This window comes from Symphodus melops (assembly GCF_947650265.1).
Source record: "Symphodus melops genome assembly, chromosome: 4".
NCBI lineage: Eukaryota > Metazoa > Chordata > Actinopteri > Labriformes > Labridae > Symphodus > Symphodus melops.
This window is the reverse complement of record NC_136694.1, coordinates 1406436-1434424: the sequence shown is the minus strand read 5'-3', so window position 1 is coordinate 1434424 and position 27989 is coordinate 1406436. Positions and strand designations below refer to the sequence as shown.

At 43.6% G+C, this 27989-nt stretch overlaps 1 protein-coding gene across 2 annotated transcripts; it reads left to right on the top strand.

Moving 5' to 3' along the window:
* Window positions 1-69: 69 nt before the first annotated feature.
* Window positions 70-27867, top strand: LOC306822702 (NACHT, LRR and PYD domains-containing protein 12-like). 2 transcript variants are annotated; one of them, XM_079341877.1, is made up of 11 exons: window positions 70-324; window positions 804-953; window positions 2874-2980; window positions 3129-5148; window positions 7269-7442; window positions 11119-11295; window positions 22862-23035; window positions 23581-23754; window positions 25764-25937; window positions 26489-26662; window positions 27425-27867. In XM_079341877.1, the coding sequence occupies exons 2-11, from the start codon at window positions 823-825 to the stop codon at window positions 27441-27443; spliced, it is 3324 nt and encodes a 1107-aa protein (XP_079198003.1). In that variant the 5' UTR covers window positions 70-324; window positions 804-822; the 3' UTR covers window positions 27444-27867. The 2 variants fall into 2 exon arrangements, with proteins under 2 accessions (XP_079198003.1, XP_079198002.1); XM_079341876.1 differs by lacking the exon at window positions 27425-27867 and having other exon boundaries at window positions 26489-27223.
* The last annotated feature ends 122 nt before the right edge of the window (window positions 27868-27989 follow it).

The window sequence follows — 27989 nt, the reverse complement described above, 5'->3', positions numbered from 1 at the left end:
TCATTGCTGTTTATTTTACAGTCAAATTCAATTCTCTTTAAGGGAGCTGTAAGAATGTGTGTTAGAAAAAGCTCTTCAATAATAATTATCAGTTAACACTGGTGAGATGATGAGTACACACACACACACACACACACACACACACACACACACACACACACACACACACACACACACACACACAGCAGCTCATTTCCTGTAAGTGGAGGAGGGAGGAGCAACACGTGATCCAGACTCATGAGAGGAGGCGGGACAGTGAAAGTGTTCAGTGAGTTCAGACATTTTGTGGACAGAAGTGAAGAGAGAAGTAAAGAGTGAAGCAGGGTGAGTGTTTATCCACAGTTTTTATATCTTCACTTCTGTACTCTCAGTTTCCTCCTGTCAACTGAACACAGACAGTTTCTAATGACGTCACAGCTTACATTCATATGAGCTGTGTGTGTGTGTGTGTGTGTGTGTTTGTGTGTGTTTGTATGGTCGTGTGTGTGTGTGTGTGTGTGTGTGTACCAAAGGGTCTGTGTGTGTATCTGTATGTTCGTGTCTGTATGTCTTTGTGCGTGTGTGTGTGTGTGTGTGTGTGTGTGTGTGTCTGTACGGTTGTGTGTGTGTGTGTGTGTGTGTGTGTGTGTGTTTGTATGGTCGTGTCTGTGTGTGTCTGTGTGTGTCTGTGTGTGTGTGTGTGTGTGTGTGTGTGTGTGTGTGTGTCTGTACGGTCGTGTCTGTGTGTGTGTGTGTGTGTTAGATCATGTCTCCTGTTTCTCTTGTGTTGATCTCTCAGTGAGTGTTTCTGTGTTTCCTCTCAGACTGACTTCAGATCAGATCATGGATGTGAGTTTAGAGGAAGAGGAGGACGGAGCAGAGTCTCCTGTACCCAGCTGTCAGTCTCTGAAGAGTGATCGGTCCAAACGTCGTCTCTTAAACTTCAGTAAAGGAGCTGGACCCTTGGACACAAAGTAAGTCTTCTTACTAACTCTTTGTCTCTTCAGATGTTTTAGGAGGATTAAAACACAAGAAACAATCATCTCCCTGCAGACTATGAGCTGAATCCAAACAGAAGAATTTCTTTCTTTCTTTTTTAATTTCATCTTTATTTAAGCAGGTAATTAACCCATTGAGATCAAGATCTCTTTCACAAGGGCGACCTGGCCAAGAGGGCAGCAGCACACGTCATGATTAAAACAGTTTACAGACAATAAGTTAAGAAAAAAACAATTCCAATGAACAGATCAGTTTACAGATGAAGTGCAGAGTTGTGATGACAGGTTACAATTCAGACACACAGACACTGTCCGATTGCCTCACGTTTTTTGTCCTTTAAGATGGAGCCAAAGGCTTCAAGTGAAATGAGGTCGGCCATTTTCAAGTCATTTTGGAGAAAGTTCCAGGTAGAGGGAGCAGCAAAACTGAACGCTCTTTTTCCGAGCTCAGTGCGGACACGAGGAACAGACAGTTTTAAAACATCACAGGAACACAAGGCGTGTTGGCTTCTGGTTCTTTGAAGGTGTTCACATAAATATGACGGCACCAAACCAAGAAGAGCTTTATAAAGAAGATTTAGCCTGTGTAAATACCTGCGCACCTTTAAGGGTGGCCAATCAGATTTCATGTACAGGTCACAGTGATGAGTAAGGCGTCTACAACCTGTCACAAATCTCAACACGCATTGATACACGGTATCCAATGACTGTAAACATTTAGCAGAGGCGCCCATGTACAGCACATCGCCATAATCCAACAAAGGAAGAAAGGTAGACGAAACAAGAAGTTTCCTCGCCCTGAGTGAAAAGCAGGATTTATTTCTATAATAAAATCTCAGCTTCACTTTGAGTTTGGAGACGAGTTTGGTGATATGTGCTTTAAATGATAGTTCACAGTCCAGAAGGAAACCCAGGTACTTGTTGCTTTTGCAAGCTCGATTGTATTTCCTTGGGACGTAAAATTCAAGGGTACATTTGTTGTTAGTTCACGTAAATGTGAAAACAACATGAGCTTTGTTTTATCATAGTTTATGACCAACTTTAGTTCCCTCAGCCGAGACTGGACAACATTAAATGCTGATTGCATAAACTCAAAAGCTTGTGCAACAGATGTTGAGCAACAATAGATGATGGTATCATCAGCATCAAAGTGATACATGGCATTCAACACATTTTCACACAGATTGTTAATATGAATGGAAAATAAAATGGGTCCTAATATCGAACCCTGGGGGACCCCCTTTGAGATTTCTAAAAAGGACAAAGTGGATCCTGCCGATAGTTGTCAAACCATTGTGCTGCTTGCTTTGACAGGCCAATTTGATGAAGATGTTGATCAATAATCTGTAATCAACAGTATCAAATGCCTTTGAAAGGTCAATAATTAGAGCTACACAACATTTTTCAATGGCTTCAAAAATGTCATTTCAAACCTTAAATGCAGCTGTAACAGTGCTATGTTTTTTTCTCAAGCCTGACTGATATTTAGAAAGGACATTATTATCCTCCAAGAAGTCCTTCAATTGATCACTAACTAAAGTGTTAGTCTCGTCGTCTACCTGGCCGCTAGTGCTAGCATTAGCATTGTCCTCATCTTCTCTATCCAGCGAGGTGCGATCTTTGCTAGCGCCGTTAACGTCATCGACTTCACCCACTTTTTCCGGTTTATATTTACGTGCGTTTGGCGTTTTTGTAGAGAAAGTTGTAAAATACTCGGTACTGGGGCAAGCGTGGACAACTGAGTGACTCCATGTTGAAATGGAAAAGCAAAAATGGGTCCAATAGGCCGGAGCTCTGAATCTCGCTGCCGTTCAGGTAGATGCCATAACCGGAAGTTAATCTTCATATTTTCTATCAGTCAACCATCAGTTTAGTTCTAAAGACATGTCTTCACAGGGGGACGAAGAGGACTCATGTTAGAGAGGAGGAGATGTCCTGTCCTCAGTATGGATCAAGACCAGGAGCTGGACTGCAGACAGTCAGTCAGAGCAGCACTGAACAAAGTAAGACTGTACACCTTTGTGCTTCTGTGATCTCCTCAAACACGACTTTTATTGGTCAATGTCAAAAGTCTAGAAATTAAAACTCTTTTTACTTCTTTTACAAAAACATCTGAAAACAATAATCAGATTCTATCTTTCTCTCTTTCAGTAGATCAGCAGGAGGTTTTAGATCAACATAAGGTCAGTCTGAGGACGAGATGTGAACATGTGACTGAAGGAAGTGATGAAACAGGAAGTAGAGCCCCCCTCAAAAGGATCTACACTGAGCTCCACATCACAGAGGGGCAGAAAGAAGAGGTGAACACCCAACATGAGGTGAGACAGATGGAGACAGACTCTAAAAAGAAGACGACCCTCCATGAGACTCCAATCAAGTGCCAGGACATCTTTAAAGCCTTACCCGACCAACAGGAACCAAAGACAGGAGCTCAACCCGACCAACAGGAACCAAAGACAGGAGCTCAACCCGACCAACAGGAACCAAAGACAGAAGCTCAACCCGACCAACAGGAACCAAAGACAGGAGCTCAACCCGACCAACAGGAACCAAAGACAGGAGCTCAACCCAACCAACAGGAACCAAAGACAGGAGCTCAACCCGACCAACAGGAACCAAAGACAGGAGCTCAACCCGACCAACAGAAACCCATCAGAGTGGTTCTGACAAACGGTGTGGCTGGTGTTGGAAAAACCTTCTCAGTGCAGAAGTTCACTCTGGACTGGGCCGAGGGCTCAGAGAACCAAGACGTCAGTCTGCTGATCCTGCTTTCATTCAGGGAGCTGAACTTGATCAGAGATAAGCGCTACAGTCTTCTTGAGCTGCTCCGTGTTTTCCATCCAACATTACAGAAGGTGGCAGCAGAGACGCTCGCTGTCTGTAAACTGTTGTTCATCTTTGACGGCCTGGATGAAAGCAGACTGTCATTGGACTTCACAAACAGGGAGGTGGTGTGTGATGTCACACAGAAGTCATCGTTAAACACACTGTTCACAAACCTCATCAAGGGGAATCTGCTCCCCTCAGCTATCATCTGGATCACTTCTCGACCTGCAGCAGCCAATCAGATCCCTCCTTCATGTGTTGACAGGGTAACAGAAGTACGAGGCTTCACTGACGCCCAGAAGGAGGAGTACTTCAGGAGGAGGTTCAGTGATGAAAATCTGTCCAGCAGAATCATCTCACACATCCAGACATCCAGGAGCCTCCACATCATGTGTCTGATCCCGGTCTTCTGCTGGATCACTGCAACAGTTCTGGAGCACTTGATGAGCACAGAGCAGAGAGGAGAGCTGCCCAAGACCCTGACTGACATGTACTCACACTTCCTGCTGGTTCAGACAAAGAGGAAGAAGAACAAGTATGGTGAGGGACATCAGGTGAGTCCACATGAGCTGACAGAGGCCGACAGGGAAGTTCTTCTGAAGCTGGGGAGGCTGGCGTTTGAACATCTGGAGGACGGAAACATCATGTTCTACCAAGAAGATCTGGAGCGGTGTGGTCTGGATGTCACAGAGGCCTCGGTGTACTCAGGAGTTTGTACAGAGATCTTCAAAACAGAGTGTGTGATCTTCCAGAAAACAGTCTACTGCTTTGTTCATCTGAGCGTTCAGGAGTTTCTGGCTGCAGTCTACATGTTCCACTGTTTCACCAACAGGAACACAACAGTAGTGAAGGCTTTTCTGGGAGAAACACATGTAGATTCAACTCTTGATGTTCTCTTAAAGGAAGCAATGGAGAAATCCCTTCAAAGTAAGAACGGTCACCTGGACCTGTTTGTTCGCTTCCTTCATGGTCTTTCTCTGGAGTCAAACCAGAGACTCTTAGGAGGCCTGCTGGGTCAGACAGACAACAGTCCAGAACTGATCCAGAGAGTCATCAACAACCTGAAGGAGATGAACAGTGAAGATATATCTCCTGACAGAAGCATCAACATCTTCCACTGTCTGACAGAGACGAACGACCTCTCAGTCCATCAGGAGATCCAAGAGTTCCTGAAGTCAGAGAACAGATCAGAGGAGAAACTCTCTGAGATCCACTGCTCTGCTCTGGCCTACATGCTGCAGATGTCCGAGGAGGTTCTGGATGAGTTGGACCTGAAGAAGTACAACACAACGGACCAGGGACGACAGAGACTGATTCCAGCTGTGAGGAACTGCAGGAAGGCAAAGTAAGTCCAGATGTGATGAGCATTATAAATCAGTGTCATGTACTAATAGTGCTGGGTGATATGACCTCAAACCAATATCACCATTCATTGAACATTTGACTTCAGTTAAGATTAATAAAAGATGATTTAGTTTTAGTTTTTTCCCTCATAGTTCACTGACATGGTCTCTACTCTAAATGTGCTCCACTATTAAAGCTGGGATATTTGTCTAATGAAAGAGTGAATATCTGATGAACTATCGAGTGGTTATTAAGTGAATATTTGGAATTGAAATCAAATCATCTCTTGAAATGAAAACCACACATTTTAGTTTGAAAGGAGAAATTAACTTCTCTAACAGAGAAACTTTTTTCTTCAGTGTTTTCATTTGACTTGTTTTTGTTGGACGTCGTCTTCCATGAAGACAAAATGTGTTCAAACTTCCAGGTCGTGGATTGGACGTGTCTTCATGTGACTCTGTCCTGAAAATAATTGAAATAATTGACATGGGCGAGATGACATCGATTAATTGTTCTGAAAGTCGGTTTGTAATAATTTTAAATTAATTTCCCAGCCCTATGTAATAATTTAATAAACTAAAGTAAATCCTCTCTGGTCACTAAAAACTGTTCCTCTGTTCATGTTCAGGAGAAACAGTCAGTGGTAGTTTTTTTCATACGTGATGTTTTTGAGGTTTTTGTCCTGAGTTCATAAATGTTTTTGATAGTTTTTTTGTGAACACATTCAGGAGAGAATTCCCAAAGAAGTGACTGAGATGTGTGATAGTGTTAATCCCTGAAAAGAGAGATATCAGATGCTGTGAGCGCCCCCTTCCAGCCTCTGCAGGCATTACTAATCAATCATGAGCATCATCTCTGAACATGTCAGCAGGTAGATCACAGATAAACTGTTCTTACAGGAGATCCTTCACCTCACTACATTTGATTCTTTGCTGACTTGTTTGATTTCTGAATCATTCTGCAGCAGTCTCTGTATTTTCACCTTTATAGAAGTGAGTCAGACGGCTGGAGAATGAGATGGTCCTCCTCCAGAGTTACTGTTCAATGACTTTCAAATGGTTTTCTACTGCAGAGAGAGTCCTCTGAATAGATCCCACTTTAGATCACTATAGACATGAGCTCATCCTAAATCAAACTCCATGTGTTTCCATGTGTAACCCTCCTGGATAAATGCACGTCTTTCTAGGTTCTGGAGGAGCGAGGTCGTGAGCACAGTAACCACACACACACACACACACACACACACACACACACACACACACACACACACACACACACAGTTTAAGGAGGAGCAGCTTTGTTTGAGTCAAATCAGGATTTTGACCTCTAAATGAAATCATGAGCATGAATGATGTTTACCTGTATGAGTTCGAGGATCACTAAATCACATGAACTGGTTTGAATGACTTTGCAAAGCCATAACTTGTTTGCTAACAGGCAGAAAAAGGAGCACAATGAAGTGAGCAGCTGGCTGACTGAGACATGTGAAGTGCAGCTTTTTAAGATGACACACACTTCACTCAGTTTCATGACTTCTACAGGAACTCTTCTCACTCCTAACTGATGAATTATCCTCTGTCCATCTTTATCACTTAGTTCTGCTGTTTATCAACTTCTACATTTAACATGGTGACAACATGGTGACCATCTCTTACTCACTCTGGCTTCATAAAACAAGAAACTCTCGTCCTGCATCGCAGACTTTTACTTTGCTGCACATCAATCTGCACTGCAAAACTACTGTTGATTTTAGTCGTACAAAACTGCAACAATAAACTCACTGACTTAGTAATCACAGCTCGAGTGTGTTACATCAAATAAATACAACATGAACTGATGAACTAAACCAATATTTATGTTGTTTATGACTCTTTTAATAACTCTTTTTAAGCTGTTTTAGCAGCAGGGTTACACATCTGTAACATTTAGTAAATGATTGAAAGATGAAGAATGTGCAGGTTTGAAAAGCAGTGAGGAGACTTTTTGTGTCAGTGAGAGATTCCACTGATGTGTAAAGTTAAGACCAAACAGGACCTGTCAAACTTCAATCATCAGATGTGAGACGTGAATATCAACGCTTCTTTCATGACTATTAATTTTCTATTTTATGTGTCACTACAGACTTTCTGCCTGTGGACTCTCAGAGACTCACTGTGACGTTGTGGCCTCAGCTCTGAAGTCCAACCCCTCCCATCTCAGAGAGCTGGACCTGAGCATCAACAAGCTGCAGGATTCAGGAGTAAAGCTGCTGTGTGAGGGACTGCAGAGTCCAAACTGCAGACTGGAGACTCTGAGGTCAGATCACTGACTGTAATATAGATATGAATATAATAGAAACTGTGTTGACTGTGTTTGAATTTCACCCATTCTTGAGAATTGGGAAACATCATGTCCCAGACAAACAAACAAAAGCTGTCATGTGGTTTAGCAACTACTTGTGCAGCAGAACACAAAGTGTTCAGGTTGATGGTATATCCTATAAACCTTTGTTGACTGAAAATGGTGTCCCCCCCCCCCTCCCCCCTGGGGTCCATATTGGGTCCCATTTTATTTACTATTTATTTAAATGTAAATGTAATGATGCCAAATTTCCCTTTTATGCAGATGACACTATTTTGTACTGTTCTGCTTCATCATTAACAGGTGCCATACAAAAGCTACAATCTGCTTTTGATGCCATTCAGATAAATCTTAATCAATTAAGACGTGTGCTCAATTCTGGCAAAACTATATTGATGTGCTTTTGAAAATCAAGGACAGACCGCTTCCCACTGAATAATATTCAGCTCATGCACGCTTACTTACTTACACACGTCACTTTTTTTTCTGTGTTTACATGTCATGCAGACGCTGTTAGATACTGTGTGTGTGTGTGTGTGTGTGTGTGTGTGTGTGTGTGTGTGTGTGTGTGTGTGTGTGTGTGTGTGTGTGTGTGTGTGTGGTGAGCTTTTATACTAGTCAAACCAGAGACGCAGTGGTCAGATAAGAAGCAAATATTATCTTCACTACTTCACATGAATGACTCAGTTATTAAACACATTCTCTAAAGCTCACTGCTCAGACCTGATTCAGCCTCACTTGTAAAGCGTTTGTCTGCGGTTGAGGAGGGGAAAGGTCCCACCATGAAATCAGATCTCCAGTCTGTTTCCGTGCAGATGAGATGTGATGGCGGCGGCGGTTCCCAGAGGATGAGCAGGATCGGTGTGTTCTCTGTCGAGCGAGGCGATCTCCGTGGTTGTCCTGTTCATTGCAGGATGGAACCAGACGTGATCTTTACACTCTCTAAATACCTTTTTTAATTCGCTCTGTGAATAAGATGCTCTCAGAGAATCTCCGTCGAGATGCGTTCAATGGATGATGCAAGCTGGGGATTCAGAACACTGTCATTCCTTGAGGCCTCGGGTTGCCTGCACGCCAAAACATTGAAAGAAAGAGCAGCGTGCTGTGAAGCAGGAGTAGACTTGTGTCTCTGGATGCTGGAAGCATTTGAAGAGAGAGAAGAATGGGAGACGACTGCTTTTATTCACCCTAAACTTCACACCTATGTGTTAGCTGTTGCAAAGCATGCTGGGAGTAAGAGTCAGCTAAATAACTACTATTCTGGCTGTCCTCAATAAACACACTGCTTTGTTATCCATTGAGTTTTTTTGAGTTAGGCTCAGAGAGAGAGAGAGAGAGAGAGAGAGAGAGAGAGAGAGAGAGAGAGAGAGAGAGAGAGAGAGAGAGCACGGTGAAGAGGGAGACACAGTTAGATGAGAAATAGCTGAATCATCTTATATCATGTTTGAATATATAACCATCTATCTTAAATACTGGATATATCTCCCAGGCTTAAAGAGCATATTGCAGGTTAAAAATTTAATTAATATTTTATATAGTCTGTTAATGGCTGTAAAATAAGTAGGTTATTTTTTTAATATGTTCTACAACACATAAGTGCTCTAATTTAGAGGAGAAAGTGGTTGTTTTTAGCGTAACCGTTTAGAACACGCTTTTTTTTCAACAACGCGTCATATGACGTAACGTAAGGGAGTCCCGTTCTCTGACTCTGCTTTGATCGGCTTTATGCGTCCATGTATGAATGAATGAATGAAGCCTTTATTACCCCTGGGGGAACTTGTCTTGCACCGAGAGCATAAAACACTTTACAAACAAACATTTAGAAGGCAGCACAAAAGAATTAAAGCACAAAAAAACAGGCTAAAACATGATTAAAGAGGTGTAATGATACGTGGTAGTGAGTGAGAACAGACAGGATGCCTCCCTGCAATAGTTTGTAACTTGCGCGGCGCACATTCAGGTGCACAGTGTAAGTGGCTTGATTATTCAAAGTGTTTTTTGGTGAATTATTCCCACAACCTCAGAAAACGATCGAACAGACACGTTAAATATTTCGGCATCAGACACAAAAGCGTTTCCTTATTAATTTCAATCTCTGGGTGTTTAACATCAAATATTATATACGCAGACAGAAGGCGTTTAATGATTTGATCTGCTGGAATCCTCTGTTATATTCTCTAGTGTGAGCGTAATAGACACCGGACAGTCTGTATTAATATATGTAGTCATACGATTTATTAGAAATCCAACTCTGTTGCAAGAGAGCGTGTGTGTGTGTGTGTGTGTGTGCGCGCGTGTGCGTGCGTGCGTGTGTGTGTGTGTGTGTGTGTGTGTGTGTGTGTGTGTGCGCAGTGGGGAAAGACGGAACGCGCGGTTTGGAAACAAACAGAAACACAAGCTTTACGTCTGTCAGTCCTCTGTCCCATTAAAACTTTCAACTTTTTGTAGTAGCCTAATATATGTGCACGCATTAATTAAACTGTGGAGTGTGTGCGCTGTTGTGCATGTTTGTGTGGATTACGTGCGCTGTGAACTCACGTCAGGAGCATCCTGCACCGTACACTGTATTTTCTATAACAACGTGAGCACTGGGCTGCATGAGGAATAAACAATAAAGACATAGTGCTGCATTTGCACAGGCCGTGTAATCAGGTTCTATGTCTCTCTCTCTCGCGCGCGCGCACAGCGCGGCATCGTAATACGTTGTACAGATTTGCCGTTTTTACGAGCAACTCCCATACAATGTAAAGGTGAATGATCGGCACTTGCACCTTCTACAAATTGTTTTTTAATTGATTGAATGTGATTACAAACTTTACATATGCTGATGTGAACACAGCACTCGCCCATATATGGCGAGCTGACACCTGTCACTCAGCAGGACGCCTGCTCCGGGTCTCTCCTCACATCACAGCTTCTCTCCTGAGGCTGTTGTTCCTCTAATCCTGCCTGTTTCTGCTCTCTATCACATCTAACAGGTTCAGAATAATAAGCCAGTGGACCATTATATGTAAAGGAATACATATTTTCTTCCTCTTTATTGACGGGAGTGACACTCAGATCCATGATTTTCTATGTTAAACAGACGGGGATTCAGCGGGACTCCCTTATGTTACGTCACAGCCGAATGTGGAAGTAAAAAGCAAAGACTAAAACGTCTCCAGGAGACCCTGTGGGTTATTAATTTCAGAATTTCTTTAAAAACAGTATTGTTAACGTATTTTCCTATGATTAGTTAAGTTTTGTCTTTAACCTGCAATATGCTCTTTAATCTTCCGCCAAGACAAGACACGTCCAGTTACATCTCTAATATTTCTCTGACTCTGATCACTGTTGGAAATATTTGATGTATTGTAAGTACTCAACAATAAAAAGATATATAACATGGGTTTAGTCCATTTGAAATGAATTCAGATATTTAAATGTAAAGATTCTAATAAAATTCAACATATTGTAAGTTTCAATCTAAGAATGATCAGGAAGTACAAAAACATGAATGAATCACTATGAAGTCCTTCAATGTTGGAATGAACAGCTGATGATCACATCAGTGTGTTCATGTGGACAACATCACACATTCATGTATAAAGCTCACTGTCATCTACATTTACTTCTTTTATTCTTTATTCAGATTGAGGAGCTGCAGTTTGTCAGAGATCAGCTGTTCTTCTCTGGCCTCAGCTCTGAAGTCCAACCCCTCCCATCTCAGAGAGCTGGAGCTGAGAGAGAACCAGAACCTGCAGGATTCAGGAGTGAAGCTGCTGTGTGATTATCTGCAGAGTCCAAACTGCAGACTGGAGACTCTGAGGTCAGATCACTGACTGTAATATAGATATGAATATAATAGAAACTGTGTTGACTTTGTTTGAATTTCACACATTCTTGAGAATTGGGAAACATCATGTCCCAGACAAACAAACTTAAAAATACCACTTACAAATGAACTTATTCCTTTTTAATGAAAATCCCTTTAAAAGATTTTTATGATGAAACTAATTTGAAATCCCAAATGTTGGTTCTGATTTCTTTGTTTCATGTCTAAACCTGCCTGATGGCAGAAAACAATTAAAATCTTTTAACTATTTAAAAAAGAGTCAAACTCTTCAAACTATGAAACCTTCTGATACCAAAGGTGTAAAATACTATTATAGTCATCAACACTTTAAAATGTTGTTTTTAGGAACATTTGGACCTGTTAAAGTTGTGTCCCAGATTTGAGTCAACTCTGTCAGACTTTTACAGAAACATCAAATAATCAGACATAAAAAGAGGTGAGCTACAACATGAAGGACCCCCGTCTTATTCCTGCTTTTAAAAAGGGGGGGATGCTGTTCAAACATGGTTCACATTTTGATTTGTTGAGAACTTGATGAAATGATTTTACTATCAGCTGTGTCTCTACTCGGGCTGTAACGCTACACAAACATTTGGGTTGGGTACGGTTCTCAGTTCTGAAGATTGGGTTGGGTACATTTTGGGTCCAGTAAGGGACCTGATGCAACACTTTCTTTTTCTTTATCAGGAACATTTACAACTTCCCTTTTACACATTGTCTTAAGTTCAGCATGGACAGTTCAGACTTCACCTGCTCAGGTTTCTTTTTCATGACATTTTAAATGAAACATTCAAAAATAACATCAAATCAAATATACTTATAACCAAAAGAGTCTCCAATCAATAAAAGAAATGAATGAAATCAAATCATCCATATAGCCTATAGTATATATAAAAAGACATGTTTTAAATGACAGAGACAAACACTGACACCTTTCTGTTTATGAAGTCAGCACTTTTTAGAGCACAAAATAAAGCTGGGACAGTTTCATCTCACAACTATTCATATTTCCCTCTGTCAATATAAGAAGCTGTAAAAACACAAAGTCCCATTCTGCATGTAATCCACTGTAATAAAAACAGCAGTGGTGTTTGTTCTCTATCGTATCGAGACTATCTCTCCACTACATATTTCATATGTATGGGGCTGACCCACAGGGTCAGGTGACGTTGTGGACAATTAACTTTAAGACACTCCACCTGTGAGGTGGCTAATGACAGTATAAGAGCACCTGTGCACCACACTGTCACTGATCATTTTGATTCCACGAGAGCAGGTTGGCGTTTGTGCGAATTACAAAGAACAGAAACTTTATGTGTTAGGATGAGACAGTCTTTGCCACTTAACAAGTGTAAGAGAGAGTTCGCTCTCGAGGTTGCTGTTTACTCCACATATTTTTTGTAAAAAGAACCGCTGTTTCAGCATGTTCTCACAGTTCATTCCTGGCGTATTGCTCCGACAAGGGGCTCACGCGCCATAGGAATAAACTGTCTGTCCAAGCCGCGGTGAGGGGGTGGCGTGTCAGCGTGACAGCGCTAGCCGGTTAGCACTTCCTCATCCACAACCGCGGCGAGATTTCGCGAGGTTTTGCGAGATGGCGAGCCGCGGCCATAACTGTGAGGGTTGTGGGGCGCGGATGTCCATTGAGGATGGACATGAGAGGTGTGTGTTGTGTCTTGGAGTTAACCACGCCACAATGGCGAGAGAGGACCCTTCCTCATGCATGAATTGCTTTATTTTCAAGCGAGCAGTACGGTTGTTGGAGGCCCGTTACAGGGTGTTTGGAGGGGCTGAGCAGGCTTCTCTGCCCACTGGGTCCCGACAGGCTAAACGTCTCAGAGGGGCGGAGCCTGGCTGTGGCTCCAGGAATCCCCTTCCTGTCCCCCCTCTCAGGAGGAGCGAGGCGGAGGGGGATGAGGACGAGGAAGAGGTCGAAATAGATGTGCTAGGGCACTTGGTTGATGACCTTCCTCCATGGCACCAGAGGGACCCCTTCACATTGAGAGACTGAACACTCCCTTGTGCATGAATTTCAAAGATATTTCAAACGAACAAAGAGTGAAGGGAAAAGTACGGTCCTTGTAGGTCCTCTACAGGCAAGTTGGAGGATTAGGCAGGTGGCTCCGCCCACCGGGTTTGGCAGCCTAAGAGCCTCAGAGGGGCGGAGGCTGGCTGTGTCTCCGGGAACCCCCTTCCCTTCCCCCACTCATGGGGTGACGAAGAGGTTGAGGCTGATGTACTAGGCACTATGTCGACGACCTTCCTCCATGGCAAGAGGAGGCTGCCCCGGCACCTGAGAGGTTGACCGGGGTAGTGAGCTCTGCCTATTTAGAGAGCGGATGGGGCGGCCCAGGCATTGGGCCGGGCCCCTGCGCTGTCACACAGTTTATGAGGGTACAAAAACATAGCCGGTGCTATCTCTGGTGCCTCTCCTCCGAGACGTGGAGGAGTCGTTGAGGGCTGGGTTGAACCATTGTATTTCTCAACCCCGAGTAGCCGATTGTCTGCTGTGCAGGGTCGAGAAGAAGGTGGGCTGTCTGGCAATGCCACCATTGGTTCAGCTATGGCAGTCCTCATGTGGAGAACCATGGTTACACCTTGTAACCTACACCTTAGTCCAGAGCTGCGTATTAAACTCAGAGCTTCCTGTCTTCAACAGTCAGGCTTGTCAGCTTCCTGGCTCCACCAGCAGACCCTTCAGGCTCTGTGCCATGGAAATAGAGCTGCCCAACCGACGAGGGTAGACTGCCTCTCTAGTTGAGGTACACAGTTCGGGTGCAGCTGGCTAATACAGGGTCCACATTGGTACTGTATCATCGGATATGATATGCGCATTTTATCCGAACTACAGCTTGTTTCATCTGTCACGAAGGCACAGTTGATGAAAGGGGCCGGGACAGGTATAGCGCCTCACTGGGCGAGGTGCCAACTTTTGGTGGTCATGGTCTGCCTTGCAGCCCAAGGATCTAAAGCGGCCTCCTCAGCCCTGGTGGGACCAGGTGCTAAGGTTATTTTAAAAGCAGCCCAAGAAGCGTGTCGCTGTGCCCACATAAACTTCTGGTGCAAGTGAGACAGTCCAACAGCTCCCCCTGCCACAATACAGGAATGGAACTGGGACTCTGGAGACATCAGGACTACCTTGGATGCCCGCCGTGGCAGTGGACGAGGGCCCGGGTCAAATGACAGCTTAGCCTTGCCTCACTCCGGACGTCTGTCCGAGTCTGGCCGGCCGCTGCATGGCTAGTGCATGTCTTACAGGCTTGGAGGACACTGGGCAGGCCCCGGGGTGATCTCGGCATATCCAGTTGCCCGCCGTCCTCCGATCTCTGGGGATCCAGCTGTCCTTACAGGGGTGAAGCCAATATTGAAGATTGTGCTACAGGATGGAATTTCCACTCTGATAAGGACAGAGTCAATCCAAGTTGTTACACCAGGCAACAAGCAAACTGGGGTTTATTCCCGGTACTTCTCATTTCCAAGAAGGATGGGACTCTCCGTCCCGTTCTCGATCTGAGAAGGTTAAGCAAATGTCTCAGACATTTACCGTGCAAGAGGTTGACCATCCCAAGGGTGAAACTGTTCATCTGCAGAGGGTATTGGTTCATCGCCAATCACCAAATCACCAATGACCTCCTCTGTGCAGCTGACTCCGGACTTCTGACCATACTCATCCTCCTCGACCTCAGCGCAGCATTCGACACTATTTCCCACACATTACTCCTGGACCGCCTGGCTGGCATTGGGATCACTGGTGCTGCACTCTGCTGGTTCACATCATACCTCACTGACCGCCAACAATTTGTGCAAATAAGGGACCACAAGTCTGGGTGTTCGGGTGTTTCACTGGGTGTTCCCCAGGGGTCAGTCTTGGGTCCACTACTCTTCATCATCTACCTCCTCCCTCTGGGCACAATCCTCCGCCATCATGGGATCCACTTTCACTGTTACGCCGACGACACACAGGTCTACATCTCCTCCAAACCCACTGCCACCACCCCTCCCACCTCCCTCATCACCTGCATGGAAGACATTCGGACCTGGATGAGCAGGAACTTCCTAAAACTCAACGGCAACAAAACCGAGGCCCTGCTCATCGGTTCCAAACCCACCCTCACCAACTCACAACACACCCCAGTACCACCCATCATCATCGACGGTTTCCCTGTACCCTTCTCCCCCCAAGTCAAAAGCCTCGGCGTCATTCTGGACAGCACCCTCTCATTTGCTCCCCACATTAGAAACATCACCCGGACTGCCCTCTTCCACCTCCGTAACATTTCTAGACTCCGCCCATCACTGTCCCAGTCCAGCACCGAAATCCTAGTTCACTCATTTGTAACTTCCCGCATCGACTATTGCAATGCCCTCCTCACTGGACTCCCCGCCAAACTCATCAACAGACTGCAACTCATCCAGAACTCTGCCGCCCGGATCATTACTCGCACCACATCATCTGATCACATCACCCCCATTCTCATTCAATTTCACTGGCTCCCTGTACAATTTCGCATCAACTACAAAAACCTCCTCCTCACTTACAAAGTTCTTCACCAGCTAGCCCCCACTTACCTCTGCGACCTCCTCCATCACTACAGCCCCTCACGCACCCTCCGCTCAACCTCTGCTGGACTGCTAGTCATCCCCACACCACGCCTCAGTACCATGGGTGCCCGAGCCTTCAGCTGCTCGGCACCCAGACTTTGGAACTCCCCCCCCCCCACATACGACAGTCAGAGTCCATCTCCACCTTTAAATCCCAACTCAAAACCCACCTGTTTAAACTGGCATACTCACTGTAACTGTTCACTCCACACTACACCTGTCTTTTGTTAGGGACCGAAGCACTGACCAGTGCGAAGGACCCTATTGTTCTTCAAATGATTATTATTATTATTTTTTTTTTTTTCTCCGGTCCGTCTCTTTGACGCCCTTTTTCACTGCCTGAACGTGAATGAAAACTCATCAAAATCTCCAACATCATCGGGTCTGGCGAAAAATTTGATATTCTCGTCATTTCATAAACATTTTTCGCAAGATGACTCAGTGGCGCCCCCTTCAAATTTTCAAAAGGGCCTCCCCATTGAGGTTTTTTCATCGTACGTGCACAAAATTTTTTATGCACATTAAGCATGCGAGATCTCACATAAAAGCCTCTTACACCCATTGTCAAAACCAAACAGGAAGTCCGCCATATTTTTTTTCAATGGCGAAAATTCGCGTTTCACAGGTTAGCTATTTGAACGAACTCCTCCAAAAGCAATTATCCGATTGACACAATGAGAATGTCAGTGTGTTCTCGACATGTTGAAGATCTCTCGTTGTGCTCTGCACGTTATTTCCTCAAAAGGCGTGGTCATACGGACGCGTTGTTCGTCACAAACAGGAAGTAGTTTGTTTCGGGCCTTAATATAGTCATACATTCACCAAACATCACACAAATGATCCTAGTGGAAAAATAAAACTTAGACAGTTGGTATAATAAGTGGGCGTGGCTAAATGACTCAGTGGCGCCCCCTTGAAATTTTCAAAAAGCCCTCCCCATTGAGGTTTTTTTGGTGTACATGCATGAACTTTTTTATACTCATTTGGCATGTCAGGACCTACATAAAATTCTCTTACACCCATAGTCATAACCAATCAGGAAGTCCGCCATATTTTTTTGAATGCAACAAAAATGGCCGAAATTCACGTTTCACAGGTTAGCTATTTGAACGAACTCCTACAACAGCGTTTATCCGATCATCGTAAACTCAGTGTCAGTGTATTCTAGACATGTTGAAGATCTCTCGTTGTGCTCCGCACGTTATTTCGTTTAAGGGCGTGGCCATGGCGTACCATCAAACATTGATGTCTCGGCTCACCCCTATTTTACCTTTCTGAAAGACCTCCCCATAGAGGTTTTCTTCTCTGACATGCATGACAATTTTTTTGTATGTTAATATTGTAAGGAACTACAATAAATCCTCTTGCACACATAGTCAAAACTAAACCGGAAGTCCGCCATATTTTTTTTAATGGCGAAAATTCGCGTTTCACAGGTTACCTATTTGAACGAACTCCTATAAAAGTGTTTATCCGATTGACAAAACGTCATGGTCTGTGTGTTCTAGACATGTTGAAGATCTCTCGTTGTGCTCTGCACGTTATTTCCTCAAAGGTCGTGGTCATACGGATGCGTTGTTCGTCACAAACAGGAAGTAGTTTGTTTTGGGCCTTAATATAGGCGTAGAGTCACCAAACATCAGACACACGATCCCTGTAGAAAAATTAAACTTGTCATGTTGTTATGATAAGTGGGCGTGGCTAAATGACTCAGTGGCGCCCCCATGAAATCTTAAAAATGGCCTCCCTATAGAGGTTTCTTTGTCCTACATACATGAGATTTTTTTATGCTCATTGGGCATGTCAGGAGCTACATAAAATCCTCTTACACCCATGGTCAAAACCCAACAGGAAGTCCGCCATATTTTTTTTGAATGGCTGAAATTCGCGGTGTACAGGTTAGCTATCTGAACGAACTCCTCCAAAAGCGTTAATCCGATCATCGCAAACTCAATCTTCGTGTGTTCTAGACATGCTGAAGATCTCTCGTTGTGCTCTGCACGTTATTCCGTTAAAGGGCGTGGCCACGGCGTACCATCAAACTTTGATGTCTCGGCTCACCCCATTTTTTTTACCTTCGATGACTGTAAGGCCTGCTGCTTGGCCACGTGTCGCGGCTTCACGCCCGAGGTAGCACTGTCGCGGTTGAGACACGCGCCGACATGCGTGGGGTGCTTCGGTCCCTTCATCACCGCTTGCGGTTTTAATTTTTTTTTTTTTTTTTGTTCCGCCTCTTTGGAGCCATTTTTGACGGCTTGAACGTGAATGAAAACTCATCAAAATCTCCAATGTCATCGGGTCTGGCGAAAAATTTGATATTCTCGTCATTTCGTAAAGAAAATTCGCAAAATGACTCAGTGGCGCCCCCTTCAAATTTTCAAAAGGGCCTCCCCATTGAGGTTTTTTCATCGTACGTGCACGAAAATTTTTAGGTACATTCAGCATGCGAGATCTCACATAAAATCCTCTCACGCCCATAGTCAAAACCAAACAGGAAGTCCGCCATATTTTTTTTCAATGGCGAAAATTCGTGTTTCACAGGTTAGCTATTTGAACGAACTCCTCCAAAAGCAATTATCCGATTGACACAATGAGAATGTCAGTGTGTTCTCGACATGTTGAAGATCTCTCGTTGTACTCTGCACGTTATTTCCTCAAAGGGCGTGGTCATACGGACGTGTTGTTCGTCACAAACAGGAAGTAGTTTGTTATGGGCCTTAATATAGTCATACATTCATCAAACATCACACACATGATCCCAGTGGAAAAGTAAAGCTAGATATGCTGGCATAAAAAGTGGGCATGGCTAAATGACTCAGTGGCGCCCCCTTGAAAATTTCAAAAAGGCCTCCCCATTTAGGTTTTTTTGTCCTACATACACAAATTTCTTTATGGTCATTGGGCATGTCAGGAGCTACATAAAATCCTCTTACACCTATCGTCATAACCAAACAGGAAGTCCGCCATATTTTTATGAATGCAACAAAAATGGCCGAAATTCACGTTTCACAGGTTAGCTATTTGAACGAACTCCTCCAACAGCGTTTATCCGATCATCGTAAACTCAGTGTCAGTGTATTCTAGACATGTTGAAGATCTCTCGTTGTGCTCCGCACGTTATTTCATTCAAGGGCGTGGCCATGGCGTACCATCAAACATTGATGTCTCAGCTCACCCCTATTTTTCCTTTCTGAAAGGCCTCCCCATAGAAGTTTTTTTCTCTGACATGCATGACAATATTTTTGTATGTTAATAGTGTCAGGAACTACAATAAATCCTCTTGCACACATAGTCAAAACTAAACAGGAAGTCCGCCATATTTTTTTTAATGGCGAAAATTCTCATTTTGAAGGTTACATATTTGAACGAACTCCTATAAAAGCGTTTATCCGATTGACAAAAAGTCAGTGTCTGTGTGATCTTGACATGTTGAAGATCTCTCGTTGTGCTCTGCACAATATTTCGTTAAAGGGCGTGGTCGTACGTAAGCGTTGTTCCTCATAAACAGGAAGTAGTTTGTTATAGTACTTAATATAGACGTAGAGTCATCAAACATAACACACATGATCCCAGCAGAAAAAATAAACTTGTCATGCTGTTTTAATAAGTGGGCGTGGCTACATGACTCAGTGGCGCCCCCATGAATTCTTAAAAATGGCCTCCCCATAAAGCTTTCTTTGTCCTACATACATGAAATGTTTTATGCTCATTGGGCATGTCAGGAGCTACATAAAATCCTCTTACACCAATTGTCAAAACCGAACAGGAAGTCCGCCATATTTATTTTGAATGGCTGAAATTCCCGTTTCACAGGTTAGCTATCTGAACGAACTCCTCCAAAAGCGTTTATCCGATCATCGCGAACACAATCTTAGTGTGTTCTAGACATATTGAAGATCTCTTGTTGTGCTCCGCACGTTATTTCGTCAAAGGGCGTGGCCACGGCGTACCATCAAACTTTGATGTCTCGGCGCACTCCAATTTTTTAACCTTCGATGACTGTAAGGCCTGCTGCTTGGCCACTTGTCGCGGCTGCACTCCCGCCCTCGCACTCTCGCGGTCGCGACACGCGCCGACATGCGCGGGGTGCTTCGGTCCCTTCATCACCGCTTGCGGTTTTAATTTGTTTTTATGTTTGGTTTTAACCTAATGTATCGTTTTTATCCACTGTAAGGCGACCTTGGGTGGCTTGAAAGGCGCCATTAAATAAAATGTATTATTATTATTATTATTATTATCGCCATTGATCTGACGTATGCCTAATTTCAGATTCCGATCTAGAAAGGGCATTGGCGGTTCCTCAGATTGCATTGGGAAGCAGGACATACGAATTTCAGGTCCGTCCATTTGGGCTCCCACTGGCTCCCCACACCTTACCTGGTGCATGGAAGTAAAGTAAATTATTTGGATGACAGGCTCGGGGGTGCATATTCAGTGGAGCAATATCAGGCTCCTTTGTCCTCACTCCGGGATCACATACAGCACCCAGGTCTGCATCTTAACTGGAGAATTAAAGCGGACTGAAGCCATCTCAAATAATGCAGTTCTGGGCCTAATGGTGGTTCCCCTGACTGCATAACTAACATTGACTCAGGAGAGAGAGGTGACCCTCGGGGGAATGTCTCTCACTTTTCAGACCGGGAGCCGGGGTCATGTGGGTGTCTCCGCCTCCTGGGGTTTATGACATCGTCGGTCAAGCTGTGCCATTGGCCCTTTTTCCTAGGTGCCCAGTGCAGCGGTGTCTCCTGGTGCTAGGAGACACCCCCCCCCCCCCCCCCCCCCCCCCCGGGGGTCTGGAACTCTGGGCATGGCCCCTGAGAGGACCAAGCTGTTTGCCATGTGGCTGTCACAGTCGATGGTCCAAAGTCTGCAGGGTGCTCGTGCGCCATCATCTAGGACACTCTATCGTAACAGAGGGGTCCTTAGGGCAGGGTGCAGGTGGATCCCCAGGCATGCTCTGCACCGGTGAGTCTGCAGTTTGCAGGAGTTCCTGGAGGCAGGGAAGTCGCCCTCCACCCTAGCGAGGAATGGTGGCAGCTATCAAGACAGCCCGTATAGGTTGATGCCAATTGGAGGAAGCTGGTGGCTTTGTCCCAATTCCTCATGGGGGCCGGAAGTCATATGGGCTGTTATTGTAGCCCGGCTCTCCCGGCTGGGGTTAGAGCTGGTTGTAAAGGCTCTGGTACGGACTCCGTTCGAGGCCCTTGATTCAGTCAACTGAGGTGGCTAGCCCTTCAGACTGCCCTGTCATGGCGCTGGCCACCGACGGGCGAAGTGAGGAGCTTCAGGCTCTCTCCCTTCTTGCGGACCTCGGCAGGTCCAGATGGTGCAGGCAGTATCCAGCATTTCTTCCCAAGGTTCTTTCTGACTCTCTGTCGAGTCAATGGTTTGAGCTCCGGCTCTCTACTCCAAAAGGGGGCAGAGAGGAAAAGAGGAGCACAGAAACTCACTGGTGTGTACTGTGCTGGCACTACAGGTGTTGTGCACAGGGCACCGATGAACCGATGGGCAGCTAATTTGTCGGTTTTACGGCGGAGTATCCGGTAAACCCTTGTCGAATGCCGGTCTTCCCACTGGATTGTAGAGGCTATCCAGCAGACATATGTGGGCACAGGGGATCCCTGTGGGTGCCGGCACACTTCACCAGTGGCATGGCTGCTTCCTGAGCATTGTGGCAGGGTGCATCTCTGAGTGAGATCAGCACAACTGCTACTTGGTCCGGTCCGTCTACATTTGCTTGGTTCTACCAGATTAATGAGGCTGCAAGCAGTCATTCAGCAGACAGATGCTGGTCAAGCCCAGCGATAGCGTCATGTTTTACTTCCCCTTCTCCGTTAGCCTGGCATGGCTGTTCGGAGTGCCGACTTCACCTCCCTAGTCGAGCCTCAGCATCTTGCAGGGCAGGCTAGCCTTGGTGGCATTAGGCACCTTGGCATCAGGCAATGACTGGCAGTAAGCGTTGCTTGCTGGCCTGGGGGGTGTGTATATTTGAATATTTTTATATAGATCATTGACATCCACGTGGTGGTTCTTTTGCTTGGAGCACTGGTAGCGGCTACGTCTCGTTCAATGGACGCACAGTTCATGTTTTGGGCGGGTGCTGCTCTATCCCTTTGTGGTGTGTCTTACAGAGCCCCATACAGATGAAATATGTAGTGGAGAGATAGTCTCGATACGAAGAACGTAGGTTACAAGGTGTAACCATGGTTCTCTGAGTGAAGAGACTATCTCTCCAACTCGAGGCCACACGGGGATATGTTCCATCAAAAATTTAATCAGTGACAGTGTGGTGCACAGGTGCTCTTATACTGTCATTAGCCACCTCACAGGTGGAGTGTCTTAAAGTTAATTGTCCACAACGTCACCTGACCCTGTGGGTCAGCCCCATACATATGAAATATGTAGTGGAGAGATAGTCTCTTCACTCAGAGAACCATGGTTACACCTTGTAACCTACGTTATGTCTTTGGCCTGTTCAGAATTATTATCAAGAGGCTGTTTAAATGCAAAGGAGACTTGGTTTTGCTCCACACTCTCTTTGTTCAGTCCACTCTTACAGTTACCAGCATGTTGAATAAACACTTTAGCATCACAATGCTTCAAGACTTCATTGTTGACTGTTATTGTCAAAATTCAAACTTAAGTCCTCCCTCCTCAAAGCTGTAAACCATGAAACACTGGATATATAACATGGGTTTAGTCCATTTGAAATGAATTCAGATATTTAAATGTAAAGATTCTAATAAAATTCAACATATTGTACGTTTCAATCTAAGAATGATCAGGAAGTACAAAAACATGAATGAATCACTATGAAGTCCTTCAATGTTGGATTGAACAGATGATGATCACATTAGTGTGTTCATGTGGACAACATCACACATTCATGTATAAAGCTCACTGTCATCTACATTTACTTCTTTTATTCTTTATTCAGATTGAGGGGCTGCAGGATGTCAGAGATCAGCTGTTCTTCTCTGGCCTCAGCTCTGAAGTACAACCCCTCCCATCTCAGAGAGCTGGAGCTGAGTAACAATGAACTGCAGGATTCAGGAGTGAAGCTGCTGTGTGATTATCTGCAGAGTCCAAACTGCAGACTGGAGACTCTGAGGTCAGATCACTGACTGTGTCATTCATTTGAATCATTTCAATCCTCCATTGTTGCACATTTCAGGATTTATATGTTTTCAGTATTTGTCTGAATTTAAATCTCTGGATATTTAATGATTTAGGAGATTTCTTATTCTTGAAGTTTCTGAATAATTTAGAGATTTGATGTGAAAATGTTTTTGTGACTCTGTGAAGTAAAGTTGAACAAGGTGCACATGAAGCCTCTGGTTTCCTCTGGTTCTGTTAAGAAGTGAAATCATGAAGACTTATGATTGAATAATGTGTGATTTGATAAATGTAGTAACATCACAGAGCTGACTGAGATCAGCAGCCTGTTCTTCATCTGTGCACATGAACAGCTGGATGAATGTTGAGCTGACATTTGGAGGATTTAGATTTAGTGAATACACGAACAGAAATGATCCTCTAATCATTTAGAGAAAACTTGATTCATCAGGACAAAGTGATGTTGAGATACTCATCACTAGCTGAACACATGTGACTGGATTACACATTATTGTTATTCTTCTTTTATTCTTTACTCAGATTGAGGGGCTGCAGTTTGTCAGAGATCAGCTGTTCTTCTCTGGCCTCAGCTCTGAAGTCCAACCCCTCCCATCTCAGAGAGCTGGAGCTGAGCTACAACAAGCTGCAGGATTCAGGAGTGAAGCTGCTGTGTGATTATCTGCAGAGTCCAAACTGCAGACTGGAGACTCTGAGGTCAGATCACTGACTGTAATATAGATATGAATATAATAGAAAGATTTTTATGATGAAACCAATTTGAAATCCCAAATGTTGGTTCTGATTTCTTTGTTTCATGTCTAAACCTGCCCGATGGCAGAAAACAATTAAAAACTTTTAACTATTTAAAAAAGAGTCAAACTCTTCAAACTATAAAACCTTCAGATACTAAATGTCTAAAATACTATTATAGTCATCAACACTTTAAAATGTTGTTTTTAGGAACATTTGGACCTGTTAAAGTTTTGTCCCAGATTTGAGTCAACTCTCTCAGACTTTTACAGAAACATCAAATAATCAGACATAAAAAGAGGTGAGCTACAACATGAAGGACCCCCGTCTTATTCCTGCTTTTAAAAAGGGGGGGATGCTGTTCAAACATGGTTCACATTTTGATTTGTTGAGAACTTGATGAAATGATTTTACTATCAGCTGTGTCTCTACTCGGGCTGTAACGCCACACAAACATTTGGGTTGGGTACGGTTCTCAGTTCTGAAGATTGGGTTGGGTACATTTTGGGTCCAGTAAGGGACCTGATGCAACACTTTCTTTTTCTTTATCAGGAACATTTACAACTTCCCTTTTACACATTGTCTTAAGTTCAGCATGGACAGTTCAGACTTCACCTGCTCAGGTTTCTTTTTCATGACATTTTAAATGAAACATTCAAAAATAACATCAAATCAAATATACTTATAACCAAAAGAGTCTCCAATCAATAAAATAAATGAATGAAATAAAATCATCCATATAGCCTATAGTATATATAAAAAGATGTGTTTAAAATGGCAGAGACAAACACTGACACCTTTCTGTTTATGAAGTCAGCACTTTTTAGAGCACAAAATAAAGCTGGGACAGTTTCATCTCACAACTATTCATATTTCCTTCTGTCAATATAAGAAGCTGTAAAAACACAAAGTCCCATTCTGCATGTAATCCACTGTAATAAAAACAGCAGTGGTGTTTGTTATGTCTTTGGCCCGTTCAGAATTATTATCAAGAGGCTGTTTAAATGCAAAGGAGACTTGGCTTTGCTCCACACTCTCTTTGTTCCTGCTTGCAGTGATGTTCACGTTGGCGTGCTATCTTTTTGACTGCTTTAATAAGTTGGACGTGTTGTCAACGTACCCGACAGCTTCACTGCTGTCACTCCTGTGAGCGCTCGCTACACTTGAATTGTGCACTGGCACACAGATTTTAGCCCAGGCTTTCTGTCATGAAAAAGACTTTTGGTTCAAGGGTTTAAAAGCATCAGATCCCGACAACAGACGGGTTCAAATCAAGGTTGAAGTGAAAAAAGTCCTGAGAAGAGTGGAGAGTGACAGCAGGGCACGAGGACAACAGAAGGGAGAAGAGAAGTTTCAGCCACAGTGGCAGACAGCTGGAGCTGGAACACGCTGCAGCTACATTTCTACTTAGATTAAAGACTAGATCCTGGTAAAGATCAAGGTTATTCACAAAGCATGTCAGTCCTTAAGAGAGCTCCTAAAGTCCAAATGTAAGGATGAAGAGTTTCTCCCTCAGAGAAGAAAGAAGGAGAGAAAGGTGACAGCTCTATCACAGCCTCATATTAATATCAAATAGATTCAGTCCACTCTTACAGTTACCAGCATGCTGAACAAACACTTTAGCATCACAATGCTTCAAGACTTCATTGTTGACTGTTATTGTCAAAATTCAAACTTAAGTCCTCCCTCCTCAAAGCTGTAAACCATGAAACACTGGATATATAACATGGGTTTAGTCCATTTGAAATGAATTCAGATATTTAAATGTAAAGATTCTAATAAAATTCAACATATTGTACATTTCAATCTAAGAATGATCAGGAAGTACAAAAACATGAATGAATCACTATGAAGTCCTTCAATGTGTGAATGAACAGATGATGATCACATCAGTGTGTTCATGTGGACAACATCACACATTCATGTATAAAGCTCACTGTCATCTACATTTACTTCTTTTATTCTTTATTCAGATTGAGGGCCTGCAGTTTGTCAGAGATCAGCTGTTCTTCTCTGGCCTCAGCTCTGAAGTCCAACCCCTCCCATCTCAGAGAGCTGGAGCTGAGTACCAACAAGCTGCAGGATTCAGGAGTGAAGCTGCTGTGTGATTATCTGCAGAGTCCAAACTGCAGACTGGACACTCTGAGGTCAGATCACTGACTGTGTCATTCATTTGAATCATTTCAATCCACATCCTCCATTGTTGCACATTTCAGGATTTATATATTTTCAGTATTTGTCTGAATTTAAATCTCTGGATATTTAATGATTTAGGAGATTTCTTGTTCTTGAAGTTTCTGAATAATTTAGAGATTTGATGTGAAAATGTTTTTGTGACTCTGTGAAGTAAAGTTGAACAAGGTGCACATGAAGCCTCTGGTTTCCTCTGGTTCTGTTAAGAAGTGAAATCATGAAGACCTGTGATTGAATAATGTGTGATTTGATAAATGTAGTAACATCACAGAGCTGACTGAGATCAGCAGCCTGTTCTTCATCTGTGCACATGAACAGCTGGATGAATGTTGAGCTGACATTTGAAGGATTTAGATTTAGTGAATACACAATCAGAAATGATCCTCTAATCATTTAGAGAAAACTTGATTCATCAGGACAAAGTGATGTTGAGATACTCATCACAACCTGAACACATGTGACTGGATTACACATTATTTTTATTCTTATTTTATTCTTTTTTCAGATTGGATGGCTGCAGTTTGACAGAGATCAGCTGTTCTTCTCTGGCCTCAGCTCTGAAGTCCAACCCCTCCCATCTCAGAGAGCTGGACCTGATCTACAACAACCTGCAGGACTCACACGTGAATCTGCTGAGTGATCTTCAGAAGAATCCAAACTATGGACTGGAGACTCTGAGGTCAGTCTCTCAGTGTTCTTTAGTAAAGCCTCCACATATCAGCTCATACATATATTTACATTCTTGTTGTTTGTTGTTGGAGAAATCCTTTTCTTGGTTCTCTACTACAAAGAGAGTTCAACATACTCAGGGTTTGTTTTCTGTGATCTGGCTTCACTAACCCTGACAGAAGAGATGGTGCTGAACAGTCACATGAAGCTGCTTATCAACCTGAGAAGTAAACCCAGAGTTTCATAAAAGGGGCGGAGCTATCTTTATATAACCTATCACCATATCTCACAGACTGTGAACAAACGATATGAAGAAGTTGAAGACAAACAGGCTCAAAGACTAAAGTTACACAGCTGCTGGAACAAATGCAGGAAGGACAACTGACAGAAACAAAGAAACATCAGAGAGGATTCATGTCCAAACTACGCCTTCTTCTATTTTCCTCCCATGGTTAGTTGACCTTTGACCTGACTATAATAAGTCCTGTTTCTTCTCTGAACTGAATGTGTTGCTCTGACTCTTTAAAGTGGAGAGGAGAACAGTCGGCTGTCAGAGCTGGTAGGACAGAACAACGCTGTGTGTCTGAGTGTGTGTGGACGTGAAGCTCTCATAACTCAGTGTAAACTCACACTCATACACCAACATGAAACCGTTCAGTGTTAAAGTCCAAAGGTGGAGTGGGGGCGGAGCTTAGTTACAGCGCTGTGGGGGAATCTGATGACTCACAGCTGATGAAAATGATTTCTGTCATCTCTCTTCTTCTCTCATTAGCTGGGGATTGTCTCCGTGATAATGTGAGTGATCAGGACTCTGGTGGAGCAGAGAGGAGCAGCTGATGATCCACAGAGGAGGAACCTCCACCATCTTGTGTGTGGAGAAGCTCTGCAAGCTGAGGAGAGCTTCATCCATCAGGGTCTGACAGAGGAATCAGCTCACACTTCCTTTCAATCATATTTCTTTTTTCAATTGTATTTGTAATCACACATATTCAGAGACATTTGTACAGTACAGTCATTTGTGCTTAAACAATAGAGTGATTCCTCCTTTTATGTTTTTGTGCTTTAACACAGAACAAAATAAATCCGATGTAAGAGATGAGGTGATCTCCCACTGAAAAGAAAAACAACAAAACAAAGTATACAGGGGTTCATAACTAAAGGAAAAGCCGTTGAAAGAAAAGATGGGAGTTTAGGGGAGATATAGGATTTTCATTTTATCCACAGATCCTCAAATGAGTTTTTGTGAAGCTTCAGAGAACAAGTGATCTGTGTCATTGAATAGATTCCATGAACTACATGGTAGCAGTCTTCCACTGGTGGAGGAACATTTCTTTGTT

Bases quoted from the DNA above. Each gene is read 5' to 3' on its own strand.
- LOC306822702 (XM_079341876.1), top strand. From the start codon at position 823: ATGGATGTGAGTTTAGAGGAAGAGGAGGACGGAGCAGAGTCTCCTGTA. The intron at 11,296-22,861 runs GTCAGATCACTG...TTCTTTATTCAG, and splicing joins TGCAGACTGGAGACTCTGAG to ATTGAGGGGCTGCAGGATGT. The intron at 25,938-26,488 runs GTCAGATCACTG...TTCTTTTTTCAG, and splicing joins TGCAGACTGGACACTCTGAG to ATTGGATGGCTGCAGTTTGA.